This window comes from Rissa tridactyla, chromosome 18, assembly GCF_028500815.1.
Source record: "Rissa tridactyla isolate bRisTri1 chromosome 18, bRisTri1.patW.cur.20221130, whole genome shotgun sequence".
Classification (NCBI taxonomy): domain Eukaryota; kingdom Metazoa; phylum Chordata; class Aves; order Charadriiformes; family Laridae; genus Rissa; species Rissa tridactyla.
Window position 1 is genome coordinate 6,384,168 of NC_071483.1, and position 24,329 is coordinate 6,408,496.

At 54.6% G+C, this 24,329-nt stretch overlaps 1 protein-coding gene across 1 annotated transcript in view; it reads right to left on the minus strand.

The window, feature by feature from the left end:
- Nucleotides 1–2,708: 2,708 nt before the first annotated feature.
- The window catches only part of SDC3 (syndecan 3), a 52,267-nt gene continuing 30,646 nt past the window's right edge, over nt 2,709–24,329 (minus strand). Inside the window, exons 2-5 of the mRNA XM_054223927.1 lie at nt 13,034–13,151; nt 11,980–12,584; nt 9,987–10,257; nt 2,709–9,096 (exon numbers count right to left, since the gene is read on the minus strand). Of these exons, the coding sequence (XP_054079902.1) occupies nt 8,930–9,096; nt 9,987–10,257; nt 11,980–12,584; nt 13,034–13,151 (1,161 nt within the window). The 3' untranslated portion in view covers nt 2,709–8,929. The remainder of the gene's footprint in view (nt 9,097–9,986; nt 10,258–11,979; nt 12,585–13,033; nt 13,152–24,329) is intronic.

The following is a 24,329-nucleotide window of genomic DNA, read 5'->3' on the forward strand; positions in this document are numbered from 1 at the left end:
TTCAAGTTTATAAAGTAAACCGGGAAGCTTAAAGCCACCCTGGTTCTTCTTTTCCCACCTTTTTGGAAGTCCTTTCACAGGTCTTCAGTGGGAACTTATGCTTTTGGATAGCTCGGCTGGATTTTGAAGGTGTTTATTGGGTCCAGGTTGTTTGAAAAGATCTATCTCTGAACAGCTTGTTCATCCCTTAGTTCCCAATTTGGCTTCTCACCTGCATCTGGGCTTCTCTGTGAACACTTGGTGAGACCTCGGGGCTGAGCCTTGCAACCTGTGGTCCTTGGCATCAGGTTTGACCTTGCTGTCTTTCTGCTTCGCTGTGCACCCTCTGATCACAGGGACAGACCTGGGGACCTCTTCCACCTCCATCCTCTCTAAACCACTCATTGCCATTATCTGGGCTAAATTAGCCTTGAGCTTTCAACTCCTCAGGATTGGCAAGCCAACCATGAAAGTCCATCAAAGTGTCTAAAAAGCCAAGCTCAGTGTTAACCCTTTGGCTTGCGGTTGTTTAATCCTTTCCTTCGGAGGCTGAGCAGAGCATTTTCCCACTCCATCTGAAGCCCATTAGTACTAATACAAGTAATTTCAGTATTTTTTACAAATCTCCTCAAGCTGACCAGAAGGAAGTGTTGTATTTCAGCTCAGGTGGTGGCTGTTATCGCTTTAAGGTTATTCCTTCATATCCCCATTTCAAGAAGCAGTGGTGGTGCGTATAAACCTGGATCTCCCCTCCCCAAGCCTAGGTTAATCTGGAGTCCTAGTTTTACCTCTAAAGCTGGCATCTTTTGCAATGCAGATTTTTAGAGCGTGGGGAACAATGGTTGCTCCAACTGTTGGCTCTTGAAGGCTTTGGGGACAGTTTAGCCAGGACAGCGGTGACAATCTTGTTTCCCTCCATGCTCTTTTCATCTCAGGGTTGGTATCAGCAGACCTTTCCCAGCTGTGTCTCCACGAGGTGGTCAGCACTGGACGCTCAGATGGTCAGCACTGGACGCTCAGGTGTTCGTTGTGGCTGTTCTCGTGCAGTTGCCTACAAGCCCTTTGAACCAAGCCAGGGTTAGTGCCCCTTTGGCCTGTTAATTTGAAAGGTGAAGTCTCAATTATGGTGTTATTTTTGGACGCTCTGCTCACGTCCCAGAGATTTATAACGAGTCAGTCACGGGGAGCCCCTTTTGCTGCAAAAAAAAAAAAAGCCCCACTTGGGCCATTTTGGGTTATCCTACCAAATCCTGGGGGTCTGCAAAGGCGCTGTGTGAAGGGAACATTCCCATGACAGCCGTCGGAGGGGGATAAAAAATATACCAGAAATGGGGATGGGGATATAATTAGAGGCTGTTTCAAGCCTTCAGCCTGAATACCAACACCTCCCTGCAAGCAGTTATTCACTTCCCGTGTAACGGCAGCTGGCTGCGGCTGCTGCCAAGCGCAGGGGTAGCCCGACCACCAGCACAGTGGAATCATTATTGCTGGGCTTGGGGACGAGCTTGAAAACCTGAATGGGTGGCCCCGGTCAATCCGAGCTGCTTCTGTAGGCAGGTAGAGCTGCTGCGGGGAGCAGAGCTGGGGGTACCCAGGGGCTGGGGGTGAGCGGGACCTGCCCAGCTCCGAGAGCCAATGGTTGGGGTAAAAAAGGAGGTGATCTGGGGCTTTCTCTGCTACCAGCATCCAGCGAGGTACTTCTGAGCCGCCTGGCCTCAAAAGAAGGAGAGGGTTTGTCCAGCGTAGCAGTCTGTGACCCTTGCCAAAGGCTGAGCATTGGGTTGTACTGAGCAGCGGTTTAATCATTTTTTAGCGCATGAAGCACTTGGTGATGGAGCACGAGAACCTTCAGCCAGAGCTTTGTAAGGGAAGCGGGGTCCGGGCTGGTCATAACAACCAGCACCACTTCAAAAAACGTCCCCCAAACCCAAAGAAAGTGATGTCCCCTGAAATTCATGCCAGCAAGTACAGCATCACCGGGAGTGGGTGCAGATTTGCTGGCACATAACATGGCGCAGGTCCAGCCCGTGGGGGTGGGGAAATAGCGCTGGTAACCTCCTGGGGCACAACACTTGCCCTTGGCTGGCTCTCAAGACAGCCTGAGGCCATACAAACCATGCCTTCTGCTGCCAGTCGGGACGCATCCACAGAGGTCTGGCCTCTGCAACACGGGAGCCGGTTGAATACATCCATGTATCTCCTTACGGAGGCCAACAGCATCGCTGCCAGATCTCGCACCACATTCGCTTCCAGGAATCGCTCTGGAAAGGAGAGCTGTGAGAGCGGGACCCCGGGCCAACAGCCCAGGCTGCTTCCGCCTCCCGCTTGGGAGGGGATGGCTCTTACAGCTCGGACATCTTCTCCAGCTTGCTGCTGACACTGGTGGGACGTGGGGATGCTGCGGCTCAGCCAAAATGCTCCATGGATCTCCATGCCGTTAAATACACCCGTATCACTCGCAGCCCCCCCCGGCCCCGCATCCAAACCTCCCCCGTGGTCCAGCGCAGGCACCGCTGGGATGCGCTGGGGTGGTCCACGCTGCCGCCGGCTCCTCAGCATCTCTGCAGAGTTGCCGTGGAAACCATTAATTAACCACCGTCCCTCGCCTGACGGTATCGAGCCCCGAGAACACGTAAAATCTTCTCCCTTCACCTTCATCACACACCGGCATGACAAAAACCTGGGGGCAGGCACAGTCCGCAGCAAGAAAGCAGGCAAAGCCCGGGGCAGACAATGTTTAAATGACTTTATTTTATTATTTTTTTTCTCCTTTTATAAATGGGCACAGCACAGAAATAATTAAAAAAAATAGACAGTACCATTACAGTGCTAGATCCATTGGCAAAGATTATTTTTATAGTCTTTTTTATTATTTTTAAAGTTTTGGCCATTGAGTAAGAACAAAAACAATTAACAAACATTTTATTTTATTTTATTTTTGTTTTTTAACAGACACTATGAAGCAATTTAAGTACTAAACTCTAGAAGAGTTATGTACATACAAAAAAAGGTTCTGTTTAAGATATGTTTCCTATTAAAAATATTTACATGCATTTTTTCCCTCCCATGTTCATTGAAAGGTAAAACACTTGTAGTTTCTTCTATTGTTAAAGATTTTTCATTCTCCTGATGGGAATTTAAACCAGCTCCAAAGAAAAAGTGAAGCGGGGCTCACTTGTTGGGCTTTTCTTTTTCTTTGAATTATTTAAATCTTCTGGAAAGGGATATTTTTTTGGACGTATATCAATGGATTTGTTTGCTTGTTTGTTTGTTTGTTTGTTTGTTTGTTTTTTAATTTATACAAGAATGTTTCAGGCTTATTTACAGAAGAACCAATGGGTGGAGATTTATCCCGGAGACACGGTGGTGAGCGTTAGTTGAGAGATAAGCATGTGATTTTAAAAAGTAGTTCTATCAAACGGCAATGGATACATATTTTTCTAAAGTCAGCAGTTCTGTCTGGTTTGATTGTCAGCTGTACTTCTATGACTTAGACCAGGGGGACCCAGAAGAGGGGAAGCTGATGCACGTAAAGTCACTGGCGCCCTTGAGGTCTTTGGAGATGCGGTGGATGAGCCGTCTGGAACGTGGGGGGAAAAAATAAACCCGGGCATTGCACGGGCGTCTCCTAGGGTGACTTTTCGCCCAAATAAAAATAACGGTAAAAATAAAGCAAACAAACAAAACAAAAAAAAAAAAACAACACAAAAAAAAGTTTGTACGCTCCAGGCTGAGACTTCTCTAGAGACGGGGTGTGGGTACGTCCGCGGAGCTGCAGGCACAAGGTACGTGGGACAAACCAGAGCCTGCACGAAGCCGCTTTGGCTCTGGCCGGGGATGCGGCAGTTGGCAAAATGCTCCTTTACCCCAACCGTCCCCGTGGTGCTGAGGCGGCCGGGATCAGGCCCTTGCTACGATCGGGCGAAGAGCGGGAGAGACGGAAGGAGCCGCCAGCACAGGGCCAAATCCTGCAGCCCCCCCGGCCGAGGACGGGGTGCGAGGGCTGCGGCGTCCAGCCCACGCCGCCGGCGGATAAACCCTCCTCATCCTCCTTAGGTGCAGAGTTTGCATTGAACCTGTGCACGCGTGCGTGCTTTGCACACACGCGTATATACATATATACATATATATTAATTACATACACATATATATACATAGGTACACGCACACCACACCCATCCCTCCCGCCGCAGCCCCCAGCCCGGCTGAGCCACTGGCGAAGCTCCCAGCCAGACGCCGGTTATCCTGATAAACCTTCCCGTGTTGAAAACTCAATGTCACTTTAGGAGCTGCCAGAGCCTCGCAGAAAACCTCCGAGCCCAGAAACGCTTGTAATCATAAAAGGGATGATTGAAGGCGGGGGGGCGGGGGGGAAAGGGAATAATTAAAAAAAAATCCATTCTTGTTTTTAGCTAATGGTTTCGTTCCCGTTAAAGCCTCCGTGCTGGTGACTCATGGCAGGGGTGGGATAGCTCTGAATTATGAGTCTGGGGAGCAGGAGCCAAAGCTCGCGTGGAGCAAAGCAGCCCCTGCACAGGGACCTTCAGCACCCACCAGGCAAAATGGGGAGGGAATGGGAAATCTGGAGGCAAACCAGCACGCCGTGGCACGCACCCGGCCCAGCGCCGTTGCCTTCCCTGCAGCGGGATCCCCCCCAGCGCTGCTGATTTTGGAAAGGTCCAAAATCAAAGAGATTTTTGGAGGAAAGGGGCAACTCGCTCCCTGCCCTGCAAAACCTGTCCGAGCCTGGGTCCAACTCCATCCCCTGCCCTTCCTGTCCTCCCACTTCCAGCCCCGCATTTGGGCTCTCGCATATTTTCCGATCCTCCCCTCCCTTTGACCCCCTCCTCCTTATTTATGTGGCCCAGGAGTCACCAGCTCCTTTGTCATTCTCCTCCAAGACATCGGCTGCTGCAAATCCCGGCAGAGAGGGAGAGTGGAAACCGGCCCAGCTGGGAGAGGAGCCGCTGCTGGCTTTCACGCCTAGCAACTGCGGCTCTCCTGAAATTATGAAACCGGCACCGCAAAGGGTCTTCCTGTAGTGCGTCACGCGCGCACGCACACAAACATGCAGAAAAGAAATGGAAAAGCGAGTGGAAAAGCCCTCCTCCACAGCCTCACGGGCCACCCGCATCCTCGGGGCGCCCAGCTGGAAGGACGAGCACGTCTGGGCGCTGCCCCAGCTGGGAGGCTGCAGCCGTTCATGGGTGGTATCACTACGAGGGATACACGCAGGATGGGGAAGGGGCTGAATTTTTGCAGAGAGCGAGGTGCCAAATCTGGCAGGCTTTGGGAGGGGATGATGGGGGAGATGCTCAAGCTACCATCAGAGTTAATTTCCCTCAAAAACCTGCTCTGCGGCCAAATCAACAGCTGAGAAAAGATGCTTTTGTTGCTCCCCCCCGTGCTTTCTCGCCTCTTCCCCATCCATCTTCACACCAGGAATCCCTCAAAAGCCCTGGAGTGTGGTGAGACACGCGTGCCCGTGCAGAAGCGCCTGCTGGAGGGAGCAGCTGTGCCCCGCTGCCCACCATCTGCCTCCGGACACCCTCGGCACAACCACGAGCTCGGCACCGTCACCCGGCACGGGGCTGGGAGCCGCAACACACCGCGTTCGCCGTGCTCGGCTTTGGGGATGGCCACGCTGCAGCCCACCACCACCACCACAACCCCCTTCCAGACCCTGGCAGCATCATTTCACCTGAGTTTCACTGGGGTTTTACCCATCCCCATTCCTCTGGTAATAGAGCGCCGATGGTTTCTGCAATTTTTTTTTGGAGCCGAGCTTTCCCAAAAACAACACAGCCCACGTTCAGCTGCGTCCCACCACCTCCTTGCCCTCCAAGGGAGGCACAAGATCAGCCCTTCTCCAGCAAGACAAGGCTTTTTTTTCTTCCAAGCGTCAACTCCAACAACTAACCCAGTGGTCCTGGGGAGCTGAGGTGACAGGAAAGGCTCTGTCATGATTTATCACGAGAAAAAAGTTGGGCTCCAAGCCCAAAAAACAGTCTCCTCCCGCTCATGTCCCCTCTCCAGGTGGGGAGTGATACAGCAAACGTGTGGAAGCAGCAGATGCACAATGAATTAAGACTGGTCAATTCTGATCACCAGTTTAATTGCCTTCACCTTTTTTTTTTTCCGCATGCGGTCATCTTTTAATTACGGCAAGAGGAAGCGCTGCCCAGCCTCCTCTCACCCTCCCACTTCCAGCCTTCCTCACTTCTGAAACTGTAACGGATTTAACTGCCGGGATTACAACTTAACACCGGCTGAGTGAACCGAGGTTAAGCTTGAGTGAATAAAAAAAATTGTATTATAGACCTTCAGACTATTAAATGGGGAAAAAAAAAATGGAACGAAGAAGATTAGGGAAGCAGCTAAGAAAAGCAGCATTTAAAAGATTAAGCTGGGAGGTTGTTTTTTTTTAATGCAAGCTCAAAAGATTAAGTCCACGTTTTTCAAAAAGATGGTGATTTTGGGTGGCCTCGATGCTTGCCGCGCCCAACTCATCGAATCATGAAGAGATTTGATTTCTGCCACACCCCAGCAGCTAGGGCCCTTCGTCTAGTCTCAACGGGGCCAAAAATAAACCCCAAACCCATCAAAACCATGAGTTGAAACCCTCCCTTTGGAGCAGGTCGGAGAAAGCAGCCTTTGGAGCCAGGTTGACACCAGCCTTCTTCAGACGTGTGGTCCCTCCTTCACAGCATCCTCATCCTCCACGGCCGGGAGGGACCCAAGCAGCGGGTACACACACGCTACACTATCTGCCTTTCGGCATCGCCATCCAAGAGACCCAACAGGACCGTCTTCTCCAAACTACGAGAACCAAAACCATGAGACGGTTTTGAGGCTGACATCTCTAAAATGGGGATTTTTAGAGCCGGCCTGCGCGCCAGAGCTCTGCGCCCTACCCCGAAGTAAAACCAGGGTGGGCGGTTTGGGTCGCAGTCCCTGCACTGCGCACCCCAGGGGAGCATAGCCCAAACCTCACGTCTTCACAACCACAAAGTCCCATCCAGCCGCCATATGCAGTGCAATGAAAATTTACAGGGATTTCATTTCATATATATATATAACTGTGTATGTATGTGAGTGTATATATATATATATATATATATATAAAATATGCATTTGGCCTCTCAAATTCCTAACATAAAGAAGCGCTGCTGTCTTGTAGCCTCCACCAGGGTCATAAATCCCTATATCCACTAACACCCTGAGGGGACAAAGTGTCACTGTGTCTGTGCAGGTTAATTCAGGATGCAACAGAGTCAAAGCAACTGATTTTTTTTTTCCATTTTCCTGTTTAAATTGCTCGAAGAGCAAAGCCAAGGTCTCCATGGGACACCATCAAGATCACAACCATCATGAAAACAAAGCTCCTTGACGGCATCGCAAACAGCGCTTCAGCTAATTAAAAGCCAACTCATTGAAATATCTAATTGACTTTTCTGTGCAGAGAGCTTGCTCCAAAAATTCTAGCCTTTCTAGAAGGCACGGTTGGGCTCTGGATCAGATCCTGCTGCTCTGAACCTTAGGCAGCCTCAGAGGGGAAACCACCGCACTTGGGTGATGATGGCTTCCAGCATCTTTTGCTCTCAGGCTGCTGGGTGCCCTGTGGGTTATACTGGAATTTAAGCAACAACAAAAGAAACACAAAACCATCAATCCTGGGTCTTGCAAAAGAGATGTAGCAGCCAACCTGCCCTGGGGCTGGCCGGTGGAAAGCCACCGGTCTGCCTCACCTTCCTCACCTTCTGGGTGCCAGTGGCCCGGAGGGGACCCCTGCTCGACCCCCGAGGGGACAGGGCATTGCCTCTGCTTTGCAATTCTTTTCTTACACTGCCTCTCACGCCTTGTTGAGCTTTGTGAGATGTTATCCCAGCTGGAGGAACCGGGGAGAGGATTTAGCTTCTCCATTTCCAACTCCTCTCCCTTACCAACTCCCCACCACGCAACATCCCGCTCCGTTTTAAAACCAGTGCTGTCGGTCGGACTGCGCAAGCTGAGTTTTATTGGTCACAGTGAAAACCCAGCAAAAGCAAGGTCACTTCTCAACCAAACCCCTCAGTGGCCAGCAACACGCCGTTTCTATCGATTTAAGGTCTCTGGCGTGCACAGCGATGCAGTGAAGCGAGGTGGTGGCAGGAGGGGAGCAGCATGAGATACCCCAACGTGTCTTCTTGCTGCTCCGCGAGCTCTCCGAAGTGGTGATCTAAAGAGATCGTTTCCAGCATACTGGCCAAGTTTGTGTTTATTTGCTTTTCCCCACTCCAAGAGCAAACCCTGGGGCATCAGGTATTCCAGCCCCTTGTGCTTTTTTTCAAGGTTCAAAGCGTATTTGAGAGTCGCGTCCTCTCTTCAAACAGAAGCAGGGAGCAAGGTAAAACCTGCAAAGCAACCAACCCCACTGGAAAAAAAAACAAAACAAAACAAAACAAAAAAAAAAAAAAAACAAGAGAGAGGGAGAGAAACCTCCCTCCTTTCCAAAGGGAAAAAAAAAAAATAAAAAGGAAGACAAATCCAAACCAACCCCCCTGTGCCCCAGGGCTGGTAGAAGGTGTCCGGATCTCAGAGTCCGTTGTGTTGGTGGGAAAAGCCCAGTGACCTCCTGTAGCCGTTGGCAGCCTGACCGCCCCGTCCCGCGCTCGCTGGGATGCTCCCTGGGCACGGGTTCCTTGGCGTTGGCTCCTTGCCCCGTCCCTCCCGCTGCAGAAAGGCCAGCGGTACTCGGTCCGAACTCGGCGATGCTCTGGGGCACTTGAATTTTTCATCATGCCGAACATGTGTTTTCTCCTTTAGCTGTTGCGGGTTTTGCTTTTTAAATTCACAGTCTGATCCAAAAAAGAGAGAGAGAGAGAGAGAGAAAGAGAGAGACTGGATGAAGTAGAGGAGGGAGAGTTTGGAGCGGGGAGGGAGGGAGTGCGAGGCACGCCGGGCTCTTCTTCTACGCGTAAAACTCCTCCTGCTTGTCGGGCTTCTGGTACGTCACGTTGGCTTGTTTGGGCTCCTCCAGCGTGTAACTGCCTTCGTCCTTCTTCTTCATCCGGTAGATGAGCAGCATGACCAGGAAGGCAGCGAAGAGGGCTCCCACCACGCCGCCCACGATCACCGCTGCAACACAGAGAAGTGGCACGGCCATCAGTGCCGCCCCGCAGCCCCAGCCTGGCTTTCAGCGCAAAGAATTTTGGGGGGGATTATTTGGGATCCTGGCTTGGTTTTGCGCTTTGCAAGTTTGCGAGCAACTTTCCTCCTGAAATCTACGGTTGAGAGAACTGAAAATGAAGGTGAGGAGCTAACGCAATCGTGGGATTCAAGGAGCTTCAACAAGCTCCCAAGTGCAGAGGTGCTGAAGGGTAGGTAGGACCCAAAGGCATCTACTCTACAGCTGCACGATGGGTGATGGACTGGCATGAGGCAGCTCGGGCACAGACAGAGGTCCCTGCGTGGGCTGTAAACTCATGCAAGGAGGGTGCAGAAAGTCCCTCAAGGAGCTGCTCATTTGGGTGCCTGCCAGCATCCACCATGTTCAGCCAAAGACCAGCAGAAGAATAGCTGCTTTGCTGTGCCATCGCCTTCAGCTCCCTTTTGCTGGTGGTGGGACACTGACACCTCTCCCCCATCTCTGATGTCTCTCTGGCTGGGACAAGTGGCCCTCCCAGGGCACCTCTCTCCTCCCCTGCGGTCAGAGGTGGCCGGGTGCTATTGAGCCAGCACCGTAGCACATCTTTACACTGCAATCCTATTTTTTTCCCTTGAAACCTATCTTAGCAAATGCAAAACATGCATAGCTCTTCACTCTCCTGGCAAAAACGTGAAGACCCCTGGAAACCCCCCAGCACAGGCTCTGGAGCTATTTTGGTAGGTGAGTGTGTGTTATTCCGGGCTCAACACCACCCCAATGGCCTGCCAAAGACCAGCTCCTCTCCTGGGACATGGACAGCCCAGCTGTCTGTCCTCCCCCAGACATGCCAGCTCTTCCCCCACAGGCCCTCAGGTCTCACCTATCAACACTTCTTTCCTCTCCAGGATGTTTTTCTGGGGGAGCTGAGCGGCTGAGTTGCCGGAGTCTATCGTGTTGTCGATGAGCCCCGGCTCTGCGTTCTTGCCCAGCCCAGGTCCCGACGGCGGTGTCACCACGGCCATCACCTCATTACCGAGGTCGGGACGAGTTGTCTCTTCCTCCTCCCGGATCTCAAAGTCCCCGCTGGGGCCGCTGCTGACTGGGACCTCCAGCTCGTTGTCGAGGACTGTCGTTACCTCCCCTGGCTCCATCTGGGAGAAAGGACAAGGTGGAGCAGGGGACAAGGACCAAAGGGTGGTTCCCACCTCCAGCAGCTCTGATGTGTCCAGAGGAAGGACATCACAGTAGCGATGACAGGGTGGGCCTCTCAGCAGGGAACATAAGGGTAATGTTAGTGTGTCCCTTCCCTGTGTCACTAAAGTGGACAGTTATATTGCAGCAAGCAACACAAACCCACATCTTGATGGTCACAAAAAGGCTGAGGCCACTGTGGCTGAGCTGGACCATTCTTGTCTGTCCCCATCCCAGGTGCCCTTGAGATGGACAAACACTCACCTGTTCCCTGTAGCTTCCCCTAAAGAGAGCCCCACATCCCAGACCCACATTTGGGCTCTCTATCCCCAGTGTAGACCGATGGCTGGCTGAAACATCACACAGATGCCTCCTGGCTAGACATGAAGTGATGCAATGGTTTGTGCTATAGCAACATAGCAAGGGGAAGGATTGGATGCCATTGGATGAGCCCCAGGGGGGGTCCCTTCCCTCTCGCTTTTCTCCCTTCAACGTGCTCTTACGGTTGCAGCCCTGGGCCACAGGGCAGGAGCAGGAAGATGGGTCCTTCTCACCCAGGACATGGAGCCAGCCCAGTTCCCTGCCGTGGTCCCTGACCAAGCCCCTTGTCAAGGAGCCTAACCCAGCCTGTATAGCAAACAGGGGCTGGGCAGATGAGCCATTCCATCCCCCTCCAGCCCAGCCCTGACCTATTGCCTCCTTCACATCCCCACACCTGCAGGTCCCTCGGGCGCAAAATCCCCCCTGACCTTCCCCCTTGTCCCAGCAGTCTGACCTGCTACGTGTCCACATGCTGAGCTGGACCACACTGAGCATCCCCAAGCAAAACCTCCCTGTGGTCCCTCCTTCGCGGGGCAAACAGCTCCCTCCATGCCTGCCTCCGGATGTTACAAACGGGGATGGGCAAAGAGCTCGACGGGCCAAAGCCGGGGAGGGCGAGCAGGAGCCCTCTCCATGTCACGCCGCCCCCGGCGCGAGCGCATGGCTCACTGCTTCCCACAAGCACGCGTTTTTGTGACAGAGATTAATTGAAGGTCAGGGAGAGCCCAGAGCGCTATACATACATATACGTACACAGAAAAGAGGGACTAGTTTAGACAAATCACTCCACCTTTCAGTCAAAGCGGTTTTCAAAGGGCCCCCGAGGGGCTCTGAATGAGAGATGGATCAGCGGATTAAATCCCCTGCTTAGGACACCCGACAGGCTGGAAATGCACCATCAAGCTGCAATTGTGGAGGTTTGAGCCTCCCATTGACGGGCTGCAAATTGGGAAATGGTACGATGAGCCCAGACACCAAACCCAGAGGAAAGCTGCTCTTTTCCCGTGGGACGGTGGTACCCCCCAGCCCTGCTTCCCTCCCGCCCGGGGAAACTGCTCTGGAGCAGCTGGGCAAGGCAGAGCTGGGGGCACGTGGCACACCCCTGGGCGCCCCCATCAGCTCTTGTGACAGTCCTATCACCATGGTCTGCCCATGCTAAACCCCCCACCCTTTAATCTCCCCTCCCCAGCTCCCTAGATGTTCCACTGTCCGTACAGCTGGGAAGAGCCCAACCTGGCTTGACCTTCCTCTGAGCAACTGGTTCAGGATGTATCTACCCCAAAGGCTTCCCATCACCATCGCTTGGCTTCAAACAAGGCCCACAAGCCCTTTAGCAGGTAAGAAGGGCTGCTGCCTCCTACCTGGGGGGCTTCTGTGGGCGGCAGCGTGGCAGGACTGGATGGCAAGGCAGTGCTTTTTTCTGTGAGGTCTGCAGTCCTGGAGGTGCTTGGTTTTGGCAGGGACCTGGGCTTGGTCATGCTGGTGGGGATGAGCCGTGACGTGGCCGCCTCTGTTGGTGCGCTGGTTTCGAGGACGGCGGTGGTGGGTGTCTCCAAGGTGGTGGCCCGGGTGGTGGCTGCCTTGGTGACAAAGGGCGGGAGGAACCTCCGGACGGTGGTGGGCTTGGCAGTGGCCATGGTGGTGCTGGTGGTGGTCGTAGCCGCAGTGGTTGTGGTGGTGGTGGCTGTGGTGGTGGTGGCAGTCGTGGTGGTAGGGGAGTCACTGGCAGTGGTACTGGTGGTGGTTGCTTTCCAACTGGGGATCACTGGAGTCTCTGTCATCCTGGGGATATACAAGATGCTGGTTGTCTGCTCGGGGGTGGTGTACTCAGCAGGGAATGGTTCAAAAGGGGTTGCCACAGGCTGCACCGAGGTGATGGGCAGCACGGCTGCCGTGGTGGGGAGCGTGACCGACGTGTCTGTGGTGAGGCTCACTGCCGTCTCAAGCCCCGACTCCTGCTCGAAATCTGAAACAGCATGAGAAGAGCAAAGACTGAAGCTGCTGCTGGCCCAGCGCTTCCCAGGGCTGGCACCCACCTGGCCTCACCCCGAAAAAAACCATAAGCATGGACTGGTTCCAGGCTCAGCAGAAACCAACGGCTGCAAATTCCCATGTGGTGGCCAAAGCCCCTCCCTGGGGTCAATGAACATGTAACATGGCACGTGCTATTGTGCTGGGGAAGGGCTAATCCTGCCCAGTAGGACCAGAGACCGAAATGGGACATGGAGTCACTTGAGCCCAATCTTTGGGACAGTTCCCTTTGCTTTTGTCTAGGAGAGGGCAGGAGGGAAGCTCTGGAGATGGATAACGAGGATCCCCACTCTCACATCCCATGGCAAGCCCCTCTCCAGTCCCACCAAAACCCATGGCTAGGTTCCCCAGGGACCCTCCCTCAGGAACCCCACAGCTACTTACACCCCGAGCCAGAGCCCGAGTAGACATCGTCCAGTTCATCATCCCCAAAGGGGTCATCGTCCCCGGAGCCCTCCAGGTCCACGGGCCTCTCGTAGTTCTCGTTGCGCCAGCGCTGAGCCTGCAGCCAAGCGGGGAGAGACGCGTGAGCAGCTCCAGCCTGACAAATCAAGACCGGTGCCTGCAGAGACACCCCCAGAGAGCTCTTGCGGGACGATGCCCAGGTTAAACAGGCCAGGGAAAAGCAAGACCAAGGGAGCAGGAGTGCAGGCAGCGCTTATCCAGCTCAACCATCCAGAATCGTGGGGGTTTTTTTCTTCCCCAAAACAATTTGCTGCTGCAAATCTTTCAGACAAGCTGACATTTTGTGGAGAGCTCACATTGACTCCGATAACATTTCCCATGGAAACAAGCCCTCTGGAAAAGCGGGGCGGGGGGGGAAAAACCAACAACTGCTTTTGAATGCTGTTAGAAAAAAAATAACGATTTTGTTCTCCAGCTCGTTATTGTTTTGGTTTAGATGATTTTCATGTGATTCCGGGCACAGGTGTGACAGTAACACGCACTATCAGCTGCCATAACTTGGAAAGTCTCAATATGAAACAATATCAGACTTCAAATATTCCACCGCTTTACAGTGCTGCTAAAACTCGAAGAGCCCTTGCTAGTAGGGCTCTTAAACGTCTTGTTTTGCAGATCAAAGTGTCTCCTGTTTGTGTTGCAAGGAAACAGTTTGACACTTCATTACAACCCAAACAAGGCGACTTTGATCTGCAAGATAGCATCAGATGTTTCAAGATGTAACAAGCCAGGTTAGTGCTTAAATTTAAAAGAAAGGGGTTGAAGGGTCCCCTTCACCTATTCTAGCATTTTACCTCTTGACAAAACTTCGAGTTTCTTTGTTTTCATTCCAGATTGGAACAAAAAGGAGCTTTGAAAAGTCAGAAGGTCCCGTGGCATAGAAATTGGGGACTTTTAACTCACATTTTGTCCCCACATCTCTTCTCCTGGAGCCCATCAGCTGGCGAGGGAGAGACAACCCAGCGGCCTGGAAGGCAGGAGGACGCTTGCCAGGGGCTGCGAGGTGATTGCTGCCGTGGTGCCCAAGCCAAGGAGATGTCTCCTGCCCAAACCCTGCCTACATCGTCACTGATGTACTACTTGTGTCATACACCCAGGGTGACAGCGTGAGCACATTCCTGAGGACATAAATCTCTCGGGAAGGTCAAGGGGAGTTGGGCTTTTAAGTGTCTGTCTCTCCTGAAAGCGCGACTGAGCTTTTTCTGGCTGGATCTACTCCTTTATCTCCAGCTCTCCCTTATCACCGCAGCCACTGGTTATACCCCGCCGGTCTCCAATGTGCCACAAACCTTCCAGATCACTGGGATGATTCAGTCTTTGCCCCCAAGATAATGCCCTATCCTGGAGTTTCAAATCCACGGTCACCAGCAGCTCCCTGAAGAAGTCTGTTATCCACCAGAATTAATCCCCAGGGAACTGGGAATCGAGCAGCCCCTTGCTGAGCCACAGAGGCCGAACCCCGCTGCAGCACAGGGCTGAGGAGGGGAGACGTGTGCTCTGAATGTGGGTGTCAGTGCTGACTAACCCTGCAGAGGTGCTGGGAAGCCCAGCAATGGCCATGGTGCTGAGGAAACAGCCTGGAGAAGAGGGACCAGGAGAGATGTGACAGAGGCAAGAGGGAGCCAAGAGTGAGGGGGACACATCCCTGCAAGGCAGGAGCTTGCCTTCCCTCCTTGGAAATCAAGGCGTCACCAATGGGTGACAAGCTCGATGAGCTTGATGTTGCCAAATGATTTCAAATAATCCTTTGTCCTGATTTACGGAGGATCTATGGAGGGCTCCAACTCCTGGAGAAGATAAAAAGTAGGGAAATACTGATGCACCAAGGATCAGTGCAATTGATTTTGCTAAATAAGTGATGTCTTACCTATAAACCAATGTGCAACAAGAAAATAAATAAAATGCAATAATGAATAGGCGCCCGGGTGGGATCTGCTGTAGCCCAAGGGGAAGGCAGTGGATAGAAGTAAAAAATCCCAAGAACCACCTTTGGTTTCACCGTGCAAGTTTTCCATGACTCCCCAGCACTGACTCCAAAACCTTTGGGCCAATGTCCCTCCTGGGTCGGTAGGACAAAGCTACGGAGCTCACCCACTCTGAAACAGTCCATCCAGGACTTCTCTGTGCAGGGAAGCCAAGGACCAGGAGATCCCAAGGGACACACAGGGGCTAGTTCAGTGTCTTTTGAAGGCTGATGGGGTGCACCACCCATAGGAGCCCATAAATTATGAGACAGGCCTCCAAAACTGATGGGAGGGCAAGGAAAAATTGCAAGGTTTGAGGGATGGGAGGAATAAACATTTTGAGTTACTTTTGTTTGCTTTTTGATTATTATTATTATTATTACACCAAAAATATTGAGGCTCACCAAGAAACGAGGAGGCCACCGCACAGGCGCTCCCCAGACCACCCCTCACCCCTGCCAGCTAACCTGGGTGAGCTCCCCGAAGGCTGGATTCTCTCCGCATGACCTTGCCATAATGGGAGCCACATGGCCCAGCTCCATTAAGCCTGTTTCTCCCGCAAATTGGAACCAGACGAGGCAGGTCCAGCCGCCGACTCCCCGGCTCCCCATGCTTGGATGGGGAAATGAAAATGGAAGTGCATGGCGCCAGCGTGCCATGCCAGTCCCTGTTCATCCACCCATGGATCCATCCACCCATGGATCCATCCATCCATGAATCCATCCATCCACGAATCCATCCATCCATAGATCTATAGATCCAGCCAGCCAGCCAGCCAGCCCTCCTTCCATCCACCCATGGATCCATCCACCCATGGATCCATCCATCCGTCCATCCATCCATCCATCCATCCATCCATCCATCCATCCATCCATCCATCCATCCCATGGGGTGGAGAGACTCAGCAGAACTCAGTGCCTGTCCTGGATCTGTTCTGCCCAGGAGAAGAGCCTGGAGCGATGCAGCGAGGGCAAACGGGTACATGCAACGTGCTCCCATGCCGCTGCAATGACCCCAAGTCAGCTGAGAATAAGGAGGACGGGAACGTTGAATTAAAGCAAACTTTGGTGGCTGTGGGTGCTGTTTGCAGCCAGGGTTTGGTACCAGCAGCCCCAAGGTGATCAAGTCACTGGGAATATCCTGGAGATGACAGAGACGACTGTGTAAAGGCAGCTCCCAGACCTCACCGGTGAGAATTGCCCGGTCCCAAATCCAAAAGCAAACCTTCCCATGAGGATAACACCGCCATATTTCGCTCAGTCAGTCACCGAGTCCAGCACCCCCTGCTCGGCATGTGGCCGGGGAGGAGTCCCCCGGCACCACTGCCCACTCCCAGCATCCTCCGAGGGTCTCTGACCCACGCTGTGCTCCAACCTGCAGCACGTGGCTCCCCGACATGACGCAGAGGTTTGGAGCTGGAAACCCTTTCTGTGGGTCTGTCTCCTCCCCAAATCCACACCCCCCTCACTGTGCAGACACCATCGCTCCCTCCAGGTTGAGGAAACCGGATCCGTGCCACAGCCCCAGGGGGATCCATCTCCCGGAGCTGCTGACTGTAGCAGGAACAACTTCACAGCAATAAAACACCTCGCAGGGCCAAAACTCACTCCCCAGAGACAACTCCCTCAACGTGAGAGACGGCTCGCCCACGCCTGCCCCTCACGCGCCAGCCCGCAGGAGAGCAGAGATGTTCTCAGCCGGGTTTTGCCCTAAGTGGATTCCAGAGGATCGGCGGCGATCGGTGGAGTTTACACCGAAGAGGGATGCCGGCAGCCCGCGGCACGGGGCGGCCCGCCAGCAGCCCGGCTCCAGCTGCTGCCTGGCCAGCTCAGTGCGTGTAATACCAGCTCCCGCACGACCGGGCACCACGCTGCTGTTGCACAGCAATATTGACAAAGCTGCAGCGTTCCCGCTGCTCAGGGGAGGTGAAACGGGGACTCAAGTGGGGTGGCAGAGAGTTTCCCTTCTCTTGCTTGTCCGCAAGTCTCCAGAGGCTGCTTCCGAGCTGCTCCCGTGTGCAGGGGGAGCTGGTGGCACAAAACCACGGCAAACAGCAATGGATGCTGGGCAACCCCTTTGCTCCCCTCCAGCATCCTTCATCCTAGGATTGCATCTACCCTAAAATAACCCCACAGCCAGGACCAGGCATGGGGGGGGACCCCCTGACTGCAGCGAGCACAGCGCCAGCCCATCAACCTTCACAAAGATTTATTGATAAAGACTTGTGAAACGTCTCCAGGTGTTCCCGCTGCGGAGGGAGGGGGGTGTTTGGGACACGGCTGTTCCCAAAAAAGCCCCCATGCTGCTCCACTCCCAAGGCACTGACGTAAACCTCCTCCTGGCCAAGCTGCCCCAGCTGCAGCCCTGATGGTATTAGGTCAGGCTCATGCAATAAATCTTGGGAACAGTCGGTGTTTATTTGGATTTACTGCTGCTTAGATCGTTAATACTCCAAGTGCACCAAGCCCCGCAGCCGTGCACGACTCCCAGCCTCCCCCCAGCATCGAGGGGGCTGCTCCCCCTTGCACAGCTGGGATGGAGCAGAAAGGAACGGTGATTTTGCCAGCCCGGGAAATCACAAATCACGCAGGACGGCAGCTCCCACCTCCCGACCTGCGGCTGCCTCCCCATCCGTCACAGCCTGCACCGCAGCAAAGACGCAGCTGGCTGGATTTGTCCCAAAAAGAGAAACTTCACCCTGACTTTATCCTTGACACAGCAGGCTCCGCGCGGTCAGGGCAAGGTTGGAGGGAGCCCGCTGGCGGGTTCCCCTGGGTGTACTGGATCCGTCCCTTGCAATCCCTGGTCCCCAGGGATGGTGTCATGACCTATCCCTGTGCCATGGCAGGATCCCCTGGGAGTGCTGGATCTGTCCCTTGCAATCCCTGGTCCCCAGGGATGGTGTCATGACCTGTCCCCACCCCGTGACAGGATCCCCTGGGTGTGCTGGATGCATCCCTTGCAACCCCTGGTCCCCAGGGATGGTGTCACGAACTGTCCCCACCCCGTGACAGGAGGGACGGGGCTGCTACCCCAGTGGGAACCCCAGTGTCGGGCTGTGAAGGCTGTGCAACGGCTGAGGATTGCCAACCCCAAGAGAGGGTTTTCCACGGCACGAATTTCCTGCCTGCCTGGGGCCGGGAGTCGCACAAGCCGCATCCTCACCCTTGATGAATCTTCTCCCGCGGTCGGGATGGGGAGACCCACTCGCAGGATACCCAGGGCCTCTGTGCCACCCTCTCCGGGTGCCTCAGGCAAAGCTGGGCCCGGCGGGCAGAGGCTTCTCCGGGCAGGGAGGAAAACGCAGCGTGATGCTCATCCTGGCCCCACTGCCCCCCAGCCCCATGCCAGCCCCTGCCCTGTCCACAGCGGGATGCCCAGGGCCAACAATTAGCCAGCTCGAGCCAAGGGACAGCAGTTCCCATCCCTGCAATTACAACTTCCCGGCTAATGGCTCCTGGCAGGGGGTTTCGTTAGCCGGCTCAGCCCTGCTTCCCCCCGGCCGGGCTTCATTAGGGAAATTAAACCAGGGGTCAAGGCAAAGCTGCTGGAGGCACTGGGGCCCAAGACGCCAGCTGGACATGGGGGGGCTGCATCGCCTTTGGTGGTGTCCAAGTCCACGGGAGGCGAAAAGGAGCGTAAAGGTTTCAATGTGCCCTGCACGGTGCTGGGTCTCTGCTGGGCCATGCTCAGGACTGTCCTGCAGAAAGGGAACTGCTCGTGTCACGTCCCCGTGGCTCAGCCCATGAGCTGGTCACTGCCACCCCAGCCATGGGGGCAGCCTGGGCCAGGATCCAGCTCTGGCACCATCCACACCCCAATCGCCTGCCTGATTTCTACTCCTCCGACATCCGGAAAAGGTCACAGATCTGCTGCTACAAAAGCAAGCCCCAATGCAAAGCAGTCTCCATAGGGCAGAGCCAGAAAGTCAAATTTCAATAAACATTCCTCCAGTGCTCAAAATGACCCCAAATCGGCACCAGACCCCAAAGGTCTTGGATGTCGGCAGCTCTGGAGGTGACACGGTCACTACATCAAGCTCGGATAAGAAAACATCCCCCACTTGATCCAAGGACCCTTTTGCTCCCGCAGGAGCCGCGGGGCTGAGCGACATCGGCAGGAGATGCCACCCACCCGGCCACACGCTGTCCCCTTTGATGCCTCCACTTGGCTGGACCAGCCGGGAATGGCAGCCAAGGGGCCGCGGCAGCGCAAATCACACCCAAATCCGGTGCTAAGAGCCTTGGAAAGCGAGCGAGAGCTCGGGCCCTTTGGCCCGGCACCATCAGAGCTGAGCAGGGAGATTAGAGAGGCTTCAGTCCCTCTCCATCATCTATGCGCATGTAACCCCCCCCAGCACAGCGGATGGCCCGTCCCTCCCTCTCCTCTCCCTTTATCAAGGCGGGTGACATCATTTTACAGGTGAAAAAAATGTAAAGCTTGGGAAAAGGGTCCCACTGACACACTCAGCCCCCCCACCACGAGCAGCTCTCCACAAACACCAGAGGATTTGGGGACTTAAAAGATTGGGGAAACCAAGACGCAGAGGGGACCTGCCCGTCACCTCTGTGTAGGGTACAAACGTGCTCCTACAGACCCCTCGGCATCTTCAGCTGCGTCCCGGGGGACGGGGACCAGCTGGTTCAGGTCTTCCAAAATCCCCTGCACACCCTTTCTTTCACGTCCCTCCTTCCCTAGGCAGGGAGGAGAAGGGTGTTGTATTTTTTAGGGTGTTCCCACTTCCTGGCAAGGTTTTTGCCGTGATTCTTCAAATTCCCCAAACCTGCCCCGAACATTAAACCCAAAATGTGCTGCCGTTGCAAAAGCGATATTCACGGCGGAGTGTCTGCCTTTCACACCGGGAGGAAGGGAGCCTTCTAAATCAATCCATCTTCAACCACGGGGAGAGGCTGGTGAACCTCCCCGGGATGCTCTCAGGCCCTTCTCCGGTAGCCATCGGCATAGCAACGGTCGCCATAGAAACCGCCTCCTCCATGGCGACGCATCCATGGCTGGTGCGGGGCGATGGGTGGTGTCCTCCAGCACATCCACCCAAGCCGGGTCTGGGGTCCGCTTCCCCGGGGGTGCCATGGGGTGGGCTAAGGGGGGAGAAGGGGACAAGAGCCATCTCCGAAAGCACAGAGGAGCTCCCAGGGGAACCATCTGGGCCAGGGGAGAAATCCTGGCTTGAGTCCCCGCATCCGCTGTCTGCGGGACTTTGCGGAGGGTCAGAGAATCCCCCCCCCCCGCCGCCGCAGCAGCCCTGGCTGGGAGTTATCTGCCCCAGTCTGGCTGGTGGAAGGGACCGAACCAAAGGCTGTGGATGTTTCTGGCCCCCCTGGCTGTGGACAGAAGGTCGGAGTTTTCCCTGAAGGAACCAGAAAGGAAATAAAAAAGGATTAAATTTGGTGGTTTCTAAGGCAGCCAGGACACAGGCGTGATTCGTGCTCGGAGCTCGGGATGCAGTAACGGGGAACAAAGCTTGGTGGTAAAGTCCTTCCCTGGCACACGTCTAAGGCTCCCTGGCAGCGCACACGGAGAGCAGAGCACCCCCAGAGGTGACGCGAACCCCAGGAAAGCATCGCAGCCCGTGGAGCCCACGCGTCCGGCCACAGCCCCCGGCACTACACGTGCTGCAGGGAGACCTGGCACGGATTTTATCCCACCATACAGATGACCACAGCCATCCAGCAGCCTCCAGCACAGCTCCGGGGTACGAGATGGGGCCAAGGCAGGGGAAGGGACGCATGTGGAGAGCATCGGCAGGGACACAAGGGAGCAGTCTGCTCCACATCCCAGCGGGTGGGCAGTTAAAGAGGAAAAGGAAGATTGAATCACCGTGAAAGCAGCCTGGAGAAGGGGACTGGGTGGTGCAGGCGAGCACGAGGACCAGCTCGCCGTCCCATCCCGTTGGTACCACGCACGTGTTTCTTGTCTCTGCGTCCCATTCCCTGCCCATCCTGCTTGAAAAACAAAGAGCCAAACCAGAAAGCCGAAGCACCTCAACCCAGTGGGCCAGCTTTGGGGAGCCCAAACCCCCTGCTGCCAGCAGCAGCCCCGCGCCCCCGCGCGCTGCAAGGGCGAGGGGAGAGGACAAGGTGGGCAGGAGCCTGCCCTTGCCATGGAGCGATGCAAGTGGCGATGGCAGCAAGTGACCCGGCGCGTGTCCTCTCCTCCAAGGGAGACGCTGAATCTGGCCACCTTGGAAAGCTTGGAAGGACGCAGCCAGGGTCAGCAATTCATCAGGGGCTGAAAGCCGGTTTTCTCCAGGAAAACACATTTAAACTGAGAACACATCGCAGGAAAAGCGGCGATTATTTCTACAGTATTTTCCACAGGATATTTTCAATTAATCACCCCTTGAAAGCACTTTTCTGGTATTTTATATAGAAAACCTTAATAACTCATCCCAACACGTGATTTAGTGATACTACAAACAGTTGAAATAATACTAACTCGCACATAAAGTTGGAATGAAAACATTGTTTCTGAACCTTAAAGACTCCACAACTCTTTTCCCACTGCAAAAAAAAAAAAAATAAAATAAAAAAAAAAAAAAATCACTGAATTTCCACTCTTCCATCCAAGGCTGCGAGTTAAAAATAAACCTGTCGGAACGCTGCTCCAGACAGCACCTCCGTGTCACCAGGACCCGCTGCTTTGGGAAAAGACCTCGATGTCCCAGCATGGTGAGCCCTGGCCAAGTTTTTGCCCGAGGGCTGATGCTCGAGACCACCGAAGCTGCTTGAGATGGAGACGCCCATGGCAAAGCCGAGGACGCTGGGCTTTCTTCTAAGGCAGTGCCCTGGCATGGCTGGAGTCTGGGGGGGGACAGGGTGCTGGTGGAAACTGGGGGGCTGATGCTCATGGCCGGCAGAGATCCCACTCGTAATATGTGCTGTGAGCTCAGGCGGGCAGCAACCAGTTATTTCCTGTAACTTCATTCTTTCCCAGATTAATTAAGCCCCCGAATAACAGCTGCCTAAACCCCAGTGCATTTTGATTTAATAGGCCGGTTATTTTATGCAAGTAAAATAATCATTAACATTTACCGAAGAGCGGCAATTATTCTGGCTTTGTATCGATTCTCCGCTGCCAACGCAGGCAACGCTGCGAGAAGCCGGGCTGGATGCGGGCGCATCCCAAAACCTGCATTCGGACACGTACGCTCATGAGTATTTAATCATCACTCAAGGAATATAACGAACCCCCGGGTCCAGGTAGCCTGCACCAGGCTCAGCTCTTCAAACAGCATCTCTTCCTCCTCCTCCTTGGGATCGTCTGTCTCTACCGTCATTATTTTATCCCAATTCTTCAATGGATTAGTGCCAGATCCTACCCAACCACACAATAAATATCCCCGAGCCAGGGCTGGCATGAAAAATAGCAAACCTCCCAACGTAAATTGTTGCTAACACCTCATCTCCCAGCACGCTCCGCTTTTTACCCCCGGGGAGATGGAAGAGAAAAAAAAAACCAAAACAAAAACCAAACACACAAACAAACGTCCCCACCTCCTGCTGCATTGCAAAGCGCCAGGCGAAGAGGCACAAAAGAGCCCGGCGAGGCTCTGCCACGCGTGGGTTGGGATTGCATCAGGCAGTCGAGGTGGCTTCTTGGGGTTCCCCTGGGGTGGCAGATCACCCCCCCAAGCCTTAATTCCCACCCGGGGATGGCCGTGTTTGGCTCCTGCTGCATCGGCAGTGGTTCAAAGCGCAGCCCTTCGCCCCACGGCTGCGGGTTTGGCCAGAGCTGATGGAGCACGCGGTTGGAAACGATGCTCTTGGCAGATGCAGGAATGGGGCAGGAGGTCCCCTCAGGCCTGGGTGAGCCGGTGTAAGGGGAAAGCCGAGCCAGAGCTGGGCTCTACAGACCCCCCCTTTGGTACCCAGCAGTGGGGAGATACCTGCCCGCTGAAAAAACCCAAACCTACGATGCCCTCCATCCTACAGAGAGCATCCTGCCAGCCCAGGCAGGGCAACGCAGACAACCTGCACGGGATGGAGCAAAGCCAGCGGGGCTGGCAGGCGGGGGTGGGCAGGCAGCCGGGATGCCCGCACCCCCAGCTCCGCCGCCTGCCCTCCTCCACCTCCCCGCTCCACCTGCCCAGCCCCATTTCTTTTCCGCCCCGAAGGATCCGAGATGCGCTCCAGACTCATTAATTCCCCTGGGATCGCGCATTGCCATGGCGACGCCGGCAGCCCCGGGAAAATCCTGCCCTCCTCGGCACATGGCCCGCAGAGCCCAGGCCACCGTCCCCGGATGCTCAGGGTGGGTCTCGGCCCCCCAGCTCCATCCACGATTTCCTTCCTGGGACTCGGGAGCCGCCGCTGTCAGCGGGAGCTCCCCCCAGTCATTACAGAATTGATTTAATTTGCTCTGCTCCATAATCCTATCGCAGCTTAACATGCAAAACTGTCTCGAGCTTTTCTCACCTTCCACAAAGGCGCGTTTCAGAGCTCGCTCCCCTCCCGGAGACGCGGCTCTCCGAAGAGCTGCAAAATAGGACTTTATATACATATTTTTTTTTCCTGCCCTTCCTCGAGCGCTTGGCACAGGGACTGTGTCTGTTAAACACCTCCCCGGCGGCTTCCCGGCAGCGGGACGTGGCTAATTGGCACTTTGGGATTCACACATTCCCTGTCTTGCCCCCGGCTCCTCCAGAGAGACCCAGCAGCACAGACGGGCCCCCCAGGAGCGCTCGCCCTCCCAACCTGGGGGAGGACAGTCCCGTGCTCTGTATCCAGGCCATGGAGATGGAGTTTGGCTGAGACAAGCATCTTTTGGTGCTGTTGAGGAGCTGGGAGCTGCGGGCACAGCCGCAAGCTTGGGTGGCTCACATGGGGGACAAGTCATAGCGTGCCTCAGTTTACCTGTCTGTGAAATGGGTGCAAATAGTGCAGGGCAGGCGAAGGGAACAGGCAGAGGTTCCTCTCCCATCCCCGGGGTTCTGGGTACCACGGCGCATCCCTGCAGAGGGTCATCCATGTCTCACAGCTCATGTCTCTCTGCTCCCGCAACTGCCCCAGGTGCAACTCTGGGCTGAAATTCAGAGTTTCCCCACCAGTCAGACACACAAAAGGGCGAGCAGCATCGCGGGGGAGGCAGGGAGGCCAGTGGGAGAAGTAACCTCTGTGCCGTGGATTATATGCCATCTGCGAGTGCCGGTGGGCAGCACGCTGCAGGAAGGGGCATCCTCAGCCCTTGCCTCAGTTTCCCCCTTCCCCGAGGACTGGGGGGAAAGGCACGACGTC